Source organism: Lepeophtheirus salmonis, chromosome 14 (assembly GCF_016086655.4).
Source record: "Lepeophtheirus salmonis chromosome 14, UVic_Lsal_1.4, whole genome shotgun sequence".
NCBI lineage: Eukaryota > Metazoa > Arthropoda > Copepoda > Siphonostomatoida > Caligidae > Lepeophtheirus > Lepeophtheirus salmonis.
The window spans coordinates 5,988,233-6,006,862 of NC_052144.2; the positions used below are offsets into that span (position 1 = coordinate 5,988,233).

Below are 18,630 nucleotides of genomic sequence, written 5' to 3' on the forward strand. Positions count from 1 at the left end.
TATAACTGTAGGTAAGAGAGTTATTAAGTTTATCTAAGAAAATGCAAGCAGTATATATCATTCGGATTTTTAAATTAATATTTGATAAGTTATTATAAAAAAATTATCTTAGAAAAGTATCTTTCGAAAGTTATTAATATTTTTTCCTCAAAAATTGAATAAATATAAGGGAAAAATATATTCATAGATGGAAGGATACATTTTTACTTGGCCTTTTTGAAACTTAGATAATTATTACACAAAAATAATAATTATTTAGTTATTTATCTTTTTAGACGTTCAACCCATTTTTTAAATGATATTTTTTGGCAAAAACAACACAAAGTAAGTAAAAATGATATTTTAGAACTTCTTTAAGGACCATTGAGTTAGGGGGAAAAGACATATTTAGATCCCTGAAAAAATAACTTTTAAGTTTCTCACAACTTATAGCAGGGGTAATAAGTTGGAAAATATTTTCATTTAAAAAAAAGTATACTTTTGAATAGAACTATGCTCCACACAAGAAACAGATGCTATATACAGTTAAAAGCAATATTAATATATCATTAACGCTCAGTTTGTTAATGTTTTAATATTTCATATTTTTTGAAATTAGAACCCTTTTCCCTTTTTAAAAGCGAACACATAATAGGTGTTTCTTTTTTTTTAATTGGAAAAATGAAAGTTTATTTTTAATCAAGACTTTTTTCATATAGTTCAGAAGAGTTGCACCTATTAGATGTATATATAAATTGATGTAATACGATAAATCCATTTGATCTAGTAAATGGAAGTCAATCATGGAACTCTAGATGCCTGGAATAACGACAGCATCTCTCTTTTTCCGAAATGAGTTATTTTTTTTTATATACATGCAATAATATATCAAAGTAAAGAAGGGCAAGAATCTCTAATTTTTAATATTTTTCAAATATCTAACTACAAAATTTATCAAAGATATAAATCTTTTTTTCATTACAAATTTTAATCTGAACAATAATCTTAACAAAAAATTTTAATTGTCAACTCATTAATTACAACAGATATCGCTAAATATGTTTTTTTCCCCAAAGAGTAACAAACAAAAAATGTATCAACATAAATACATATTATGGTCTAAAAACATTAAGTATATAAATTTTAAAGGAAAAAATGGATTAATGAATGAAGTGGCTAGGGGGATAAAATAACGTCAATATACTTAAATGTATCAAAATTCAATCAGTCTATATACATATTATAAGCATATTTCCTTCTCCAAGAGCCACTGTTTATCTAACAGACGTACGTTGATTTATTCTGGGTCAGTTGTCTACTAACCTACGTCCCTCCATATTTATATTTTTGAGTTGGTCTCTAGAAATGTATACTTTTGAATTCCAAATAACTTATTTACAGTTGATGTTGATGCTTACTAAATGAATGAGTTACTGTACATCAGGGATTCCCAAACTTTTTTAGGCTTGCACCCTCTTGACTTCTATATAAGATTCTAGCTAATCTCTAACTTCTTTTGTGGGCAAAAATCTTGGTATGATATCTGGAACTTTGAACTGAACTCATAGTTTCCTCATTGACAGTGCGCGGACTCATTGCTGAATACCTTAGTACCGAAAGCCATTTTGCCTAATGGACACTTTGGCAAACAGACCCATTGCCGAAGGACCACTTTGCCAAATTACCACATTTCCAAAATATATAATAAGCATATTTGATGATGATTCATACTCCAATACGATGTCATTGTGATTCCCATTCATGTTACTCCAAAATTAAGAGATAATATGTTAAAAAATTTGTCACAAATTGCAATAATTAAGTGTTCATTAATTGATTAAATTAGTTATGAGGATGTTTCAAAAGTTGATTCGAACCTCAATGAGAACTGTTTGATCAAAAATCATGACAATCGCCCAATAAATAAATAAATGAAGTAGAAAGAGAAAATATGTTTAAAGAAGAGAGGGAGACCAGTGTGGATTAAGATTAATCAATGACTCAATCAGTATCAAGTCGTGATGGATACTCCTCTTTCTCGAGGTCGTCTGGGTCTCAATAATTCGCAAAATGTGTTTTTCATTGTAGTAGAATCCAACTTTCACTACACAATGAGCACAAGTAAAAATTAATTATGACTAAGTATCTTTACCAAGATTTCTTTATCGTTTCATACAAGTTGTTGTCCGTGCCTAAGCTGAAAAAATTAAAAGTTGGAACATCAGAAAATATATCAACTAAAGGCATATTTATATTTCCAATCTAGTTTCAAATGCTTAATCCAACATTTTCCTCTTTTTAATCATTATAGTCTATCCGAACTGACTATCTTCACATATCTCTTTATAAAGTATTTAAATCTATCGCGGGATACACCTTACGAAATAAAAACATTACTCTTTTCTTGGTTAATTATATTAACTGCTCCTTAGGCCAGGTCCTCTCAAACTGTTGGAGAACCCCTAAGAAGCGTGGATTATCCCTAGGAGAAGGAGATATATATTCAATATTTTTATACATGTAAGTACCTAGTTATTCGTAATCCAGCATTATTTATCTATATTCCCAAAGAACCAATAGTTGTTGAAACTAATTTATTCCAAAAAATGATATATTTACATGATTTATTTCTACAATATTTTTTTAAATGTAATGAAAGCAAAAAAGTACTTTACAAAATATTGTATTTAATATAAATAATGCATAACGATGAATAAATCTTAAAACGTATGAAAATTCCAACTATGTTACAATTATTCCATCTTTTTGTTTCTTCTAAGGTTTCTTCCTACTTAAGAGCGTCTATTACTTTCCATATATTGAGATGAATACTACTAGATCCTTTTAGACTATTATTCGCTCTAATCGTCATAGCTTGAGTCCTTTCATACATTTTCTAAATTTCAATAGGAAATGATGTTAGTACTCTCCGTTGAGTTTCTCTAAAACCGTATTCTCCTCCAATGTAATTCGTTTTAAAGTAAGAAATAAATTCTTGAAGTATATCATCGTTGTCGGTGATTTCTATAAACCTATCAATTACATCAATGACTGACAGAAATTCCAAGGGTGTAAAGCACTTGACTTTATAAATAAAATTTGAATCGGTTAGATTTTTAACTTTCAAGTATACATCTACAATGTGCAGATATAAATTTTGAAAAAAAACAACCAGTAATATTAGAAGTTGGGAAAAGTTTAACTGAATGAATTTAATATTGCCTCCTTGAAATGATTTATTAATGTTTGTGGACTCAATATTAGGTATAGACTCTTGAAGATGTTAAAAAAACTTAAGATAAATATCTTTTGATTTCCCGAGTAATAAAACGAACAAACATGGTATACTATTCTAATTATGACAATATGCAGGTTGAACAATTGATAAAATAATTATGAACTACATTTGAATGTCTCGTAACATCGCAGTTTCTAACTTTTGCAAGGCCTTCTACGCTACTTTGGGTTTCAAATACAATAATTCTATTGACATACATTCTATTGTAGTTCATACGTACTGCAATTGACCAAATTAGATATGTAGAAAAATTGTCAAATATTTTTTTTAAAAGACGTTTCTATAGTAATTAAATATGAATATATGTTCATTTATTCAGTTAATTAGATAACTGATGGAAATTAACTTTCACAAAGGACAATTATTAGAAATGAAGTAATATATTCAAATGTCATTGTATCATACTAAAAAAAATACATAGAAACATTTGTTGAAAGAGCCTATAACCTATAAGTCACTCGTTATGGTTCTCATAACTTGGCTTGAGATCCAATGGAGTATACATTCACAGTCTGAGATACACAACTCTGAGGATTTGAGTCCCTTGAATTAATACTTAATGCAGCCGGTTTCGTGCTCTTTGTGTAAGAATGGAGGTTCACGAAGAAACAAAGAACCATCGTTCTTATCTTTCTATTCAGATTCCAGATTACTCCAACTTTACAGTTTTCCTCGCTCACGTACCTCATTTCCTCATGATCTCCTACGACCCAATCTTTGAGTCCCTCCCCAAATCCTCTTAGGGGGTGGCTTCTCCACAGCCAACCTCCTCTTCATCCAAAACAACCTGGATCATAACTAAGTAAAAATTTGAAATCTTTACTCTTCCCTGATCTGATGTTAATTGTTATCCTTGTTTGTCCATCCATGAGTATTTTCAAATACAAAAAATAATTTATCATGTCAAATTATAATAGATAACGGATATATTACGGTTATTACTCCTCAGTACTTCTTCCATTCGATCGAATCCATAGCTATATAAAGTACATATTAGAATCACAGTCGAGTTTGTTTATTATTTAATTTATTTAAAGTTTTACAACGGTAAAAGATTCAAACTTTATGCTACTGTGTTGTGTTCATTTAATGATCAATAATGAATGTTGACTTTTGAAGCATCCTCATAATTAAGTGAATCAATAAATTATTATTAATGAACACTTATTTATTGTAATTTGTGACAAATAATTTAGCATATTATCCTTAAATTTTAGAGTAACATGAATGGGAATCATAATGACATAGTTTTGGTGTATGAATCATCATCAAATATGCTTATTATATCATTCGGCCATGTAGTCCTTCGGCAAACTGTCATTCGGAAAAGTGTCCGTTCGTCTAAATGGCTTTCGGCAATAATGTTTTCGGTGATGTGTCCTAGAACCCTAATTTACTGCTGTGATAAAAGTATTAACTGATATGTGAAGTCGAACGTTATGATTTTTTTGTTACTAAATACTATCTTTGGGTTACAAAAAGTACAAGGCATGGCTTTTCAATAAACGGTTGAAGTCGGGAGGACGAACTATCATAAATGATACGCCATCTATTGCATCTCAAAAATGTTAGCAAGTTGACTGTTTTTCTCTTGGAAAAAGTTATCAATAACATCACTTATCAACTCTCTTTTAGTATTTTTTTATAAGATTTTCTATTAATATCATATATTAAACTAACTTTTTATCTTTAACAAAACAAACATAAGCTAGAAGCAAATATTGATTTTCTTGGTAAAATGGACAAATCGAACTGCAAGCTAAATTATGTTGTAGCAAGAATGTTGCACAATTTATCTTTTATTTTTCAGCCATTGAACATTTATTTTTCCTTGAACTTAGTTATTACTTTGATATTTTTTTTTGTTGAGTTATTTTTCGGTTAAATTCTGCTTTCTGGAATCGAGATGCAAATATCCATAATATCTTACTACTTGGTGGAGTAATTAGAGTCATGATTCATTGGAAGTGAATACACTATCACCTTCTGGAAGGTGTCTTATTTAACTTTCTGCTAGAGCATTATCAGCTTTTATCTCCCTAATGGTATTTTAAACCTATTTATAACCTTCTTTATCATTCCATAATTCTAAAATTCATTACGGGTACTAGTTACTATTTTTTGACGTTATTGATACTTAAATTGGATGTCCTTTTTATTTGTCTTTTTTATTTCGAATTGGTTCAATAGAGCTAATCCGAGAAGCTCATTTGATAAATTTGCTATTTAGTTGGTTAGATGGATTTGCACCGATTATGTAATAAGTAAACAGTATTAGGAGAACTACTCTATCTAACCCAGCAATGTTTTTGAAATCCGTATACATCAAGTATATTGTATTTTGTATCCAAACGTCGATTTTTCTGCTTCTTTTTTCCTAATCATTGTTCTGATTCAGAAAATTGGTTGACTTAGAACTAGCTCTTGCTCAATTGATGCTGACACGTCTCAGCAATTATTAATTCCATAGAAGGGAATAATTGCCTAAGATTTGGTTAATGAACAGCAGACTTTAGGCTTATTTTAATGGTTCTATAATTGTTCAGATGGAATTGGATTGATTAAGTATACGTAAACATTATAGTGTAAGACCTCCTCTCAACTGAAGAGTACAGTCCAATTGAGTTTAGTCTCAGTGCAGTTTAATCCTGTGTATCAGTACTAAAACTTATAAAGTTCGGTACTTGATAACGTCACTAAACTTTATTTAATCAGTTTAACTGGCAGTCCGAAGGACTGACAGATTCAGGACTGGTCCAAGGACTGATAGAACGTGTTTTATAACTGGGCAGGATAGAATAAATAAGGATTGACACAACACTACATGGTATATTTCCTTCTCTAGGAATGACTGAATATCGAATCTAAGCATGTGTAGTTCAACAAAATAATTTATTCCGAACATTCTGTCCATTGAGGTATGTCGTTCAACTAAGTATTTATTTAATTTACTCGATATTATAGAACTAATAAAAGAGTTTTCAAGAGATACTTTATTTAGTTTAGGTCATTGTTTGGAGCTCCTGAGGCCTAAATTGCAGACAACCAGACTTTCAGATATACTATTACAATGAACACATACATACCTGATAATCCTTACTCCTCTGTGATTGTCAGTTTGAATTGTGCATTGTTCTTATAAATTATTTCAATATGTACTTAGACTTATAGATGTATCTACTTACCTAGAATATAAAATAAATGAATTTGTTCAATATAATAAGATCGGCAACATTTGATGATTTGTAATAGTAAAAAAGGTACATTTATATTGTTAAAACGTTTGTTTCCCTTGCCCTTAAAGGGCTTTATTGGTTCATTTTTCACCAGCCGTTATGGTTAAAGTCTATAATACTCGACTTATAGTAACTATTTATATAATACATACTTAATATTTGTAATTTCTTATAAAAGTAATATTTTTAGCGTAAGAATTTTAAAACTCTTAAAATAACGTAAAAAGTAATAAAAATAATAATAAAATCTAAATAATATATACATAAGTACATGGAGTACTTAACACCAAAAACACTATTCATTTTTAAAATGACGCAGCCTTTCTATTATAACCGCTACTGTTTTGATTCAGTAAGTTATATTATTTTAACGTAAATTAGTTAAAAATAAATATATAACTTGCATAGAATGTTAGATGTGAAAAATGCCTTCAAATTGCCTGGCTCCTTGTTACCACATTAATAAAGTATCTCATTGAAAGCTCAGAGATAATGAAATAAGAACTTCTTTACATAAATTTCCAATTCGTTATTAATGGAAATGAGGTAAACTAATTTATTAAATACTACTGGTTCTGGAGAGTATATATATAATTATTATTGTTAATATAGCAGGTAAACCCATTGATAGCCCTAAATAAGTGTTTTGCTCCGTTCATTTTCAACATGAAGATTTATGAAACAGAAACTAAATGGACAAACGGAAAACTTAAAATATTTATATTAAGAAAAAAATATGTACATTCTTCAAGGTACAGAAACAGAAGTGAGGATTCAACAAAGCATTATTATAACGGCTGAGGTGAGGTGTTAATAGAAGAGTGATGAAATAAGTATAACTTATAAATGACAAAAGTTTTTAAGAGAATAGGACATTTCAAATTTGTAGGAGCTCAAACAACAATTAGTAGTAAATTGTGTAACGAAAAAGAGCAATAGTAGATTGGGCTGAAGATGAAGCTTGTATGAATCTTCAGAATAAGATATTTGTGAAGAATTATTATAACCTTAGTATATTAATAAGTTTGTCCCCAGCGCCTTTTTTGTAAATCTCTTGACTCATTTATTATAACCTGTCCCAAGGTTAATAGAAATACAAGGGTAGACCATAATGTAATTGGACTTGCGAGAATGTTCAATTTGATGTTTCGTAAAGACTGCTGGGTAAAAAAGACAGATTTTTACAAAATACGCAACCACTCATACACTATGACGTGAATATTCAAAGCGTGGTGTAAGTCTAACATCAGTCATACACGCATTATGGTATACCCTTGTATTTCTAATAACCTTGATCCTGTCCTACATCTTGCCAAATATTTTCAATGTCCTGTAGGTAAGGTCATTTCTTTTCTTCTTTATAATATCCAATAAATTTTTCTTAATAAGCTCAAAAACTTTTTAGGAGCACAAAATGAAAAAATAAGATACATGTCTCCTCAATCTAGAAAAATAAAAACTCAATATCCAAGCAAAAATAATGAATCACTGATTTAAAATTAGGGATCTATATTTATAATAAATATAATAATAAATTACTCAACACTGATGATGATTAATCCGTGATATGGTACAAATATATATTATCTCTGACTACTTTGTAGAGTAAGGGAGAGTGAGGATCCATGTTACAAAAAATCATTTATTTTTTGTAACCGTCCTAAGTTTCACAATTAAAAAGATAATTCAACGCTCGGGCAATATGATATAGGTATTTACCAAAGACAAATAATTCCAAAGTATTTTTGATGTAGTCCAATAATTAATAACCACTTATTGGTGTTTTTGAAACAAATTAAAAGTAGGATATTTGAAAAACTGTCATTTGTTATACTCTAACATTTATTTTACTTTTTATTACAGTTTGTCAGCATAAAGTAAATACTTATAATTACATATATGAGATAAAATAAACATTTACAAAAATAGAGCATAGTTAATAATGAATTAAAAAAATATTTATTTAACTATTTACTGGGATTGATAATATCATAAAATTATAAAAAAACAAAACATAATAAATATAATTTATTTATGTATACAGAGGTGCTCAAAAGTCTTAAACCTCTTCGATTTGGTGGGCAACATTTTGGCAATAATGTATACTATCCGCAATGTGATTGGTTGTTATGCAATCTGAGATTTAGTCCACTCTTCTGATAAGAAAAGAAGACAAGTAAACATATATTTATTAGTAATGATGTCAATGACTTCAATAAATCCAATCATTTGGAGATAAGTACAGAGATTCTGTTCTTTTGAGCATCCGAAGTACTTCTTAAGACAACAATTTTTTTTTCTTCAAAATAACAAATAAGGATTTACTTATAATATATAGATTGAGAAAAGGAGCTTTAATGAAACTTTTAAAATTGAAAAGATAACTTTAAAATTAAACTTTCGAAGTTGAGCAGCAGAACTTTAAAAAAATAATTAATAAATCCCTTAAAATACAGAATGGTGATCAAAACAGTTATTTTTAAATGGCTATAGAGGTCAAACCCCCCTTGAAAGATTAAAACTTTACGAACATAATTTTTTTATTAAAATGCAACACAAGATCGAATTATCAGGTAACCCTAAAAATTGTACAGCCTAAAATAAAGATTAGGAAGAAGTTGACGTTTGACCCTTTTTTGTGACCTTAAAACTGTACTTTAAAATGTCATATTACTTCTCTTTTCAGCATAAAAAGGCTGTAATTATCACAACATTCGCGAGTTTGTTCTTCTTATTATATTGAAAATAGATTTATGAAATAAGCATTCATTAGTGAAAAGTAATTTTCGGGGTAGGAGGGGGGTGCAGAAATATTTTATTTTCCTAGAGTATTATAAGTATTTTTTAAATCAAAAAGTTGGGCTAGGATTTAATTTTTTTTATTTTCATTAATTAACAACTCCTACCCCTTATTTATCAAAGCCATTGGGGAATTTCAATTTTATTCAAAATTATTGTACAAAAACATCACTGTCATTTTTTTTCATAACTGTGTGAAAGAGCGTGATTAAGTTGAAGGGATACTTTAATGGAGTAACTAATAAAATATCTACCAGTAAATATTTAACAAATGTAGAAGTTCTTATTTAATCAGATTATAGTAAAAAAATTGTGTAAGTATTACTTTATATCCTTGCCATACTTACTTGTGTTTCTTTGTCAATATTTACTAAATGATATTTTAAAGTTTTGAATGTCCCTTTATACATATTTTGTGTTTAATTTTTATTTTGAGCAGAGTCTATGCAAGGAATTCAAATATTTTTTATCTCTGACTACTTTGTGGAGTAATGAATGTTGGGATTCATTGGATTTAATATACCATATTAATTTGAAATGGGTCTTAATCTTTGTTGTGCTAGATCATTATAAATGTTTACTTGCGTCATGGTATTCTGAGCCTATTTACAATCTTTTTATCATTAGATTTACGTCTGAATCAACACAAATGCTTTTGAGGAATTGCAGTTTTCTAAAAAAAATCTTATTCACTTTTCCATTACACTTAACTCACTTAGGGGCAGCCTGAATTTAATATCCAGGATGGAGCAAATAAGTTTATCTTTTTGTTTAAAGTTCTGTCAAGCTTTATAACCTCCTTAATAGCACGTCTATGATACAGAGTAATGGGGCAAGGTATATTTATTTTGCAAGGATTGTCACCAAATGAAAGAAAAATCAACACAATACTAACTTGTACTGGTTTCATGTACTTAATCAAAATTGTGTGTGTAAGGATTCAAGATCCCATTAAAATGGATGGGACATAAAGGTTATAATTTTTTATTATGAATAAGTGGTTACGTACATCGAAATTTCTTGAAATGTTTCTATAACCCTTAAAGGTAATTTTATTTGTTGAATCAACTCAGTAAATATTAATTGTAAACATTTTTTATTTTTATCAAATAAAGGTAACAAAAAAGATCAACAAATAGATAGGCGTTTGGCTACGATTCATTTAATAACAATTATCGTTGTTTTGAAGAGATTAAAACAAAATTATCATTAAAATTAAGGACTTATTATTAATATAAATTTTATTAAGCTAAACTTGATATTGATATCAAAAAACTGTTATGAAAAAAAAAAAAAAATGCAAGTATTTAAAACTTATGTGCTATAAAGCTACCTCTATCTATGTTTAAAACGACTTAAAAGTATGTAGTGTTATTTTATTGTACTAAAATAAAAAAATTATGCCTTCAGGACTTAACTTTTCCAAAATTAGATCTACCTTAATGGAGAAGGAGTTGAAGATTCGAATAAGTCGGGTAACATAATCATGGAACCACATGGGGAGTGATTTATTCTTGTACTTCACCGTGCATAAGATTGCCTGTACATTCGAGACACGATCTTCCAACTTTCCTTATATGTAGAAGATCCTTAAAGACGTTACAATGAGGCAATCTACGAGGTGCTGTCTTTATTGAAAATATATACAATTCTAGGACCTTGGTAATTTTAAGACATTCGTGGAATATATGGAACGATATTTCCAATTTTTTGTCGCAAATTACAGGTTTTCTCTTAAGGATCCGTCCGAGGCTTATATATAAAAAAAAATAATGAGTGTTATCTGCACGTTAACCATTTTTGACAGATATTGGTATTTTGATTTTTCAAAATGTCGTTGGGCTCTGCATTGGTCATGTCTTCTTCAAGATCAGTTCTTATGAACTTTCCCTTAAGAGCTTCAAGATGTGGAAATCTTCATCCAATCCAGTCTTATCAAACATTTTAGATGAACCTACAGACATTTGCTCAGAAAATTAATAAGCTATTTGTTGTAACCACTTTTTTTATATTTAAATTGCTCAAAAATGATTGTAACTCGTCAATCGTTTTACCTGCATGTGTCCTTTTGTTTACAATATGTACAAGGCGCAAGGAGTTTTTTGCATAAAAGCACTAGTTTTTGGGCAAACAATACCAATACTTCATTGAAAAATACAATCGTTTAGCTCCCCTTATTTTAAGAAACAAAACTAACCCCTCTTGTATTTATGGTGATCATAGCCTTTTTACTTCAAGTGCTACTAACTCACTCCATTGATACTAATCTTAGGTAAACCTTATACAAAGAACATCTATTTGTATACTTTTTAGTGTAAAATAAAGCTGATTATAAAATTTGTATGCGACACCTTCTTGATCTTTTCTTATATAAAAAACTAAAGGGAACAATTATAACTAAAAGGATGGAGGTATCAGTACAGTTTTAACTTCCTCGGTAAATTTTCAATTCATAAGGTAGATTGAGAATGTTACTCCTTTTGATCACTGAACCTTTCAAACCCTAAAAAGTCATTGGCTGTCCATTTTTAAGTAACTGAGGGAGAATACATTATTAACCTTATCTTCAAATACTATATAGAGATGAGGGACAACAAATCTAAATAAATCCTAGCTAAAGATTTTTGTACCACTCGTGTATATTTAAACCATATTCACAAAATATAGAATTATATAAAAATATGTTAAAAAAAAATATATATAAACAGCTTATCTGTCATGTACTAGACACCTAAAACATTTTGATCACAAATATGTTGTTGGTATTAAAACTTTTTGAGCGATATATATAACAATATATATTAAGGCAGTCGACGAGAATAGTATTGCTCATGTTTTTAAGCGTAGGAAGCGAGAGCAGCTCCATAAGAAGGAAGAGGAGCGACTGGAGGAGCACCATAACTGCCTGTAGCAGGTGCAACAGGTACTGGAAGAGGAGCTGTAGGTGCACCATAGCCATCACCAGCAGCAGCACCAGTGGCTGAAGCATCAGAATCAGTAGCAGCAGATGATGATGCAGCAGCAGCAGCTAAAGCGGCAGAAGCTTCTTCTCTTGCAGCAGCAAGCTCTTCATTTTTGGAGTACAAACCTTTGGCATCAGCACAGTTGAAGTTAGACCACAAGTCACAAGTAAAGATTTCTTGATTGAAGATGGTTCCGTTGTGGCAGAGAGCAGATGCTTTCAACAAACTTCCTTCACCATCAGCAATACAGATGTGGAAAGCTTGGCATTCAGCCTCAGGATCAGCATAGTATCCTATAAGAAATGATTAGATAAAGACATTCACATAATTATCAGCCATTCGTATTTTATTTACCTCCTTCAACTTGGCCTTCACAGGAGAAGGATGTTTCGGGAACTTCGTTGTAGATGGGGTAGTCTTCTCCAGGTACTCCAGGAATGGGAGACTCGCCCTCACCATTTCCACCAGCAGCAGCGTCACCAGAACCTTCTCCACCCAGAGCACTACCGGCTCCACCAAGAGCACCACCGGCTCCACCACTAACATACTCGCCCAAAGGTTGGGCTCCATAAGTACTAAGAGGAGGGGCTCCGTATCCACCTATGGGTTTGTCAGAAAGGGCAAGTCCAAAGACGGCGGTTAAAACAATGAAGACCTTCATTTTGAACTAGGTTTTTTTCAATCTTTTAACCGTTTGACAGATAAAATGCTAATGAATGTTGATCCATATAATATCTCATACTTTATATAGGAATCCTCTTCGTTGTTTTTTTTTTTCCTATTTCATCAAAATAGAAGTAGAAAAAAACCTGTACTGTGTTAAGAGGCGTAATTATAATCGGAACCCGTATTTTTTTTGTATTCTTCTTCTTTTTGAAAACTATATTCATTCAATTTGTAGTTTTACTTTTTCTATCCAACGAAATGCAAAATTCATTGGTATTAATTTAAATTATACAATACACGTAAAAACTATCAAATTCACGGGGACAATGGGATATTTTTTCAGGGGTTTAAAATTTTTATTAGATATATTACATATCATAGATGAGAGTAGGGGTGTTTAAATCATATTCAATTTTCGAAACCAAAAACACCTTTTAAGCATTAAAGTAACATTTTTTTTTATTTCCTTTCAAATTAATAAGAAGAAACTTGCGAATGTCGTGATCATTAAAGGCTTTTTAGCTTAAATCAATGGTTGTATACCACTTTAAGCTTATAAAATACATTTTTAAGGTCAAGTAAAAAGTCAACTTCTTCAACATTTTAATTTTAGTGTATACTAGGGTTTCCAATTTTAAGGGTGACCTGTTAATTTGATCTTCTGTTGGATTTAATCAAAAAGTTATGTTTGTAAATTTTGAGCCTTCAATTGGTGTTTTTTGAAATTTATAGTAATTTAAAGGGATTTTTTGCACAACATTGTCTATTTGTAAAGGGATCCAGAAATTTTAATTTTAATGTTTATTTTATACTGCATATTTATGTACATTGTATTTCTTCAATCATAATTTATCTGGGAGATGAATTTATATTAGGTTACATCAATCCAAAAATATCCAAATTACATATTACTAATAATATTTGGACGGGATTTTGATACCCTTCAGCAATATTGACTTATTCATCTTTGATAATTATTTTATATTTTTTTCTTATACCTTATAAAAAGCTCCCTTATTATCTGTTGTTCAACTATGAATAATTTCTTTTTTCTCTCCATATAATTTCTATTTACCCTTCAACTTAAAATAAAATCTAACACTTACCTCTGATTATTATTTGATTCCATTTGAAGATAAGTACAGAGGTTCTGATCGTTTAAGTATTTCTTTGGACTTCAATTTGGTTTTTTTTTCGAAATAAAAACTAAAAACTATTTATCACTTGAGAAATTGAAATTTAATGAAACATTTAAAATTCAAAAACATCACTTTAAAACTAAAACTTGCAAAATAACTTAAAAATAAGTTTCTAAATTCCGTTAAAAATAGAGAATGGTGTTCAAAGCAGTTATTTTTAAATGGCTATAGAGGTCAAAACGCCCTTAAAAGATTAAAACTTTACGAACATAATTTTTTCATTAAAATACAACACAAGATCGAATTATCAGGTAACCCTAAAAATTGGACACCCTAAAATAAAGATTTGGAAGAAGTTGACATTTGACCCTTTTTTGTGACCTTAAAACTGTACTTTAAAATGTCATATACTTCTCTTTTCAGCATAAAAAGGCTGTAATTATCATAACATTTGCGAGTTTCTTCTTATTATTATTTTGAAAACAGATTTATAAATTAAGCATTCATGAGTTAAAAAGTAATTTTACGGGCAGGAGGGGGATGGTGCAGAAATATTTCATTTACCTAGAGTATTATAAGAATTTTTTAATCCAATAGTTGGACTAGGATTTAATTTTTTTATTTGCATTAATTAACAACTCCTCCCCCCTCCTATTTATCAAAGCCATGGGGGAATTTTAATTTTATTCAAAATTATTTTACAAAAACATCACTGTTAATTTTTTTCATAATTGTGTGAAAGAGAGTGATTAAGTTGAAGGGATACTTTAATGGAGTAACTAATAAAATATCTACCATCACATATTTAACAAATTGAATCAGATAACAGTAAAAAAGTTTGTTTTATTATTAATTTATATATCCTTGCCATACTTAGTTATGTTTCTTTGTCAATATTTACTAAATGATATCTTAAACTGGTAATGGTTTCATGGACTTAATCAAAATTTGTTTGTAAAAATTCCAGATTTCAGATGTGTACATTAAGATTGTGCAAATGGCTCACTTTGATATTTTTGTTACTTATTTTTAGAAAAAAAAAATTTACTGGCCATTTTTGGCCAAAAAAAATTCTCAAAAATCAATGTGATTACTACTGATTTAGTCACTCAGAAAATGACTTCTGTCTATTTAATTCTTGAATTATGTTAAACGAAATTCATATTTTCCAATATAAGTCTACTAAGGTACGAAATCACTCATAATTTTCAAATCATTTGTTTTTATCATATCCAGTGTGTGAACTTTGAGTTACAAAATATTTGGTATAGAGTTGTTTTTTTAACTATTTTAGGAGTTTTTATTTTATAATAGAAGTATCATTTGAATAATAAATATGATATGTATATAAAACATGTAATTTTGATGAAACTATTAAATATTTGTTGCTTTTTAAACACACATTTTAAAAACATTCTTTGTTATCTCCTTCGTTGACTCAAATATTCTAATTATATGTGAAGACGGTTCACTCTTCGATAAAGACCTGCCTCAGAGAGTTTAAAAAATATATCATAGTGTAATCTTTTGTTTTAAAGTTTAATTTACTTCTATTTTTATTGAAATATTATTACAAGTAACAAAACTTGTTATACCTGATCTAAGTATTGTTACGTTTTACACCAACATGTAAGTATGTGCATCATTGACATGGCTTTTGACTTAATCCATTATTTGATAAGATATACTTATCTAAGGTAATATGTAAAATATGACTAATAATGTTTATGGCATCAATCAAATTAAACAAGTTTATATAGATTTTTAAATAATCCTCATTGTCATAATTACAATATATCGTAACTAGGTTTCGTCTTCCGTGACCCAGTTTCCCCGGTATTCAAGCACTATGGGAAATTCCGTATTTAATTATCGCAAAAGGAAGTTGAGCGTAGGATATGTTTTTTCCTCTGGTTGTTTTGTTAGTCACCAGGATAACGGCAAAAGTTACCTATCGATTTTGATCAAACCTTTTAACAGATTATACCAGTCCGTGCAGAATTATTTACCGATTTTTGTTCAGAACATATCGCAGACAATAATAACATTTCGAATGACTTGAGAAACAATTTATTCATACATTTTTAGAATAATAAAATAGTTTCTGATCAAATTTAATCAATGTAGCCACCATTTGACTCAATGACACTGATCAGGCGACGTCTGAAGCTGCCACAGACTTGCTGGATGTAATCAGCGTCCATGGAGGCCCAGGCCTTGTTGACAGCAGCCTTTAAGGCATTCATGTTCTTGTGTCGTTTTTTGCAGGCATTGGTCTCCACGTGCACCTAGATAGAGAAGTCTAGTGGGTTCAGATCTGGACTTCTGAGGGGGTCAGTAGTCCTTGGGCCAAAAGTTCATGTTGTCCTTGAGCCACTCCTGAGCTTTCTTGGAAGCGTGGGTGGGTGCTCCATCTTGTTGAGAAACCCAAGGAGAGTTGCCGACTATGGATTTGATCCACGGAAGGACCTTGGACGCCAGAATCTTCACATAATCCTCCGCTGTTAATCTGTAGCCAGTGGGCAACCATACCGGCTTCATGGCCTTCCCGTTGGAGGCCGTGAGACCCAACATCATCACCGAAGCAGGGTGCTTTGTTGTTGCCACATAGCGGTGCTTATCTTGCACATCTCCAAAGCTCACAACACGGTCGTTTTGCCTGTTGAAAACAGGATCGATCGTAAAAGTTTTCTCATCTGAAAAAATGATGATGCGTCCAGATGAGCTCTTGATATCATTCAAGATTTTCTTGGCAAGCTCAAGTCTGACTTCGCGCTGACGTTCAGTTAGCAGAGGGCGGTCAGTACGCCTCAGGGACTTTCCTCCAGCCCTTTTCAATGCCCTTGAAATAGTTGATCTCGACGTTCCATCTTTCTGGCCATGTCGGCAATAGACCTGTTGGGAGTCCTCTTGAACACTGCCTTTACTTGCCTTGTTGAGACAGTGGGCTTCCTGCCAGCCCCAGGGGAATACTGGAGATCACCCCCAGCCTTCAAGCGCTTATAAACGTCGTAAATTGTCTTCAACGAGGCCCCAACCTGTTCCTTAATGTTGTTATGAGGCACTCCTGCTCGGAGGAGGGCTGCAATTTCGATCTTCTTTGTTTCCTGATTGGACATGGTCTCACGTATGGAAGTTGTTACACTCTCACAGGATGAATTTTTGTTTATTTTAACAGTAAAAATACTAAACAATCAGATTGGTTGCCACAAAACCTCTAAAAAGTATATTTACATCATTGGTAAATAATTTTGCACGGCCCGGTATATAATCACAATAAGAGGCTATTTAATTTTTAGAGGTCAAGGTAACATAAAAAGTTAAAAATGCATAATCGACCATTATTTTGGAACATATGAGATTCATAACACAATTTGATTTTAGGTGAAGGTTTTGCACTCTTCCGAGTGTTCATCTTTTAATTGGTTTTAGTTGTAGAAATAATACCATTATAAAATAATCATGCGACCTCTATCATAAATTAATGCAAAATTGAAATTGATTTAATGATTGAAAAAAATGCAGATCATCTTTTTCTGTGTGCATACACCCTTTTATTAATTTTAATAATTTTCAACATTTAATATTGACTCTTGAATTCTTTTAAAGTAATGTTTCTTCATTTATGACAAATTAATTCATGAATAAACAGTTCATTCCTACTGATTAAAGAAGTCACAAAATCTTCCTTTTATACTTCATTTATATTAATAATGGAAAATTTGTCTGTGTGAACATTTAAAGGTGGTTAACGTTTGATATGTTGGTAAACATTCTCAAAGATTCCTTCCTAAATAAACTTAGGACTGCGTAGTTACTTGATCTAAGATATAACAATCTAACTAAGCGTGCGCTTCATAAATGAAGAAGGAAGTACATTATATAACATAAAATGATATGAATGTATGTATGTTAAAAAAGAGGGAGTGCTCTAATCTTTTTTCTCCCTCACATATTAAGTTGCACAGCTGATCGATAAGAAGTTTCGATGAAATATATACATCGGAGACGGAGATTAACACTAATGGTTGGTAACTTTAAAATGTAAGTCCTCGTTGTACTCAGAATACACATGGGTGTGACATAGAAGTAATTCCATGCTAGATACAGAGTTGTATTTGCGTATATTTCCTTGCTTATAAAGCTGCTTACAACTAATTGAATATAACGTCATGACAGCTAAGCTGCTCTTTCTATAAACATTCTTCAAATTGTCAAAGTTAATTTTCGGTTTTTGTTTTTACATAACGAAAATGCTAACGATTTACAATGCTAGCAATAGCCATAGTCAATAGGCTATCTAACTATTCTACCTCCAAAATGATATAACATGCAGTAAATGGTAATAAATATTATTGATTCATTCAATAGTATACCATATTTTTGTCCTGCCTTCTACAACTATATGGCGTCCATTAACCATTGATTTATGAACTTTAAAGTACTTTTATGTTCTGGTTATAGTCTGGCATCTTTTATAAAAGAACAAATTACAATAGATATTCATGTTTCCTAATCATAATTTCAACTAATTAATTTCTGTTACTGAT

General features: G+C 30.5%; 1 protein-coding gene across 1 annotated transcript; it reads right to left on the minus strand.

The window, feature by feature from the left end:
• Positions 1-12,033: 12,033 nt before the first annotated feature.
• Positions 12,034-12,993, minus strand: LOC121129116 (uncharacterized). The gene is made up of 2 exons (XM_040724794.2): positions 12,630-12,993; positions 12,034-12,568 (listed from the first exon to the last, which is right to left on the minus strand). Exons 1-2 carry the CDS (start codon positions 12,934-12,936, stop codon positions 12,150-12,152), a joined length of 726 nt encoding a protein of 241 aa, XP_040580728.1. The 5' UTR covers positions 12,937-12,993; the 3' UTR covers positions 12,034-12,149.
• Positions 12,994-18,630: the final 5,637 nt, after the last annotated feature.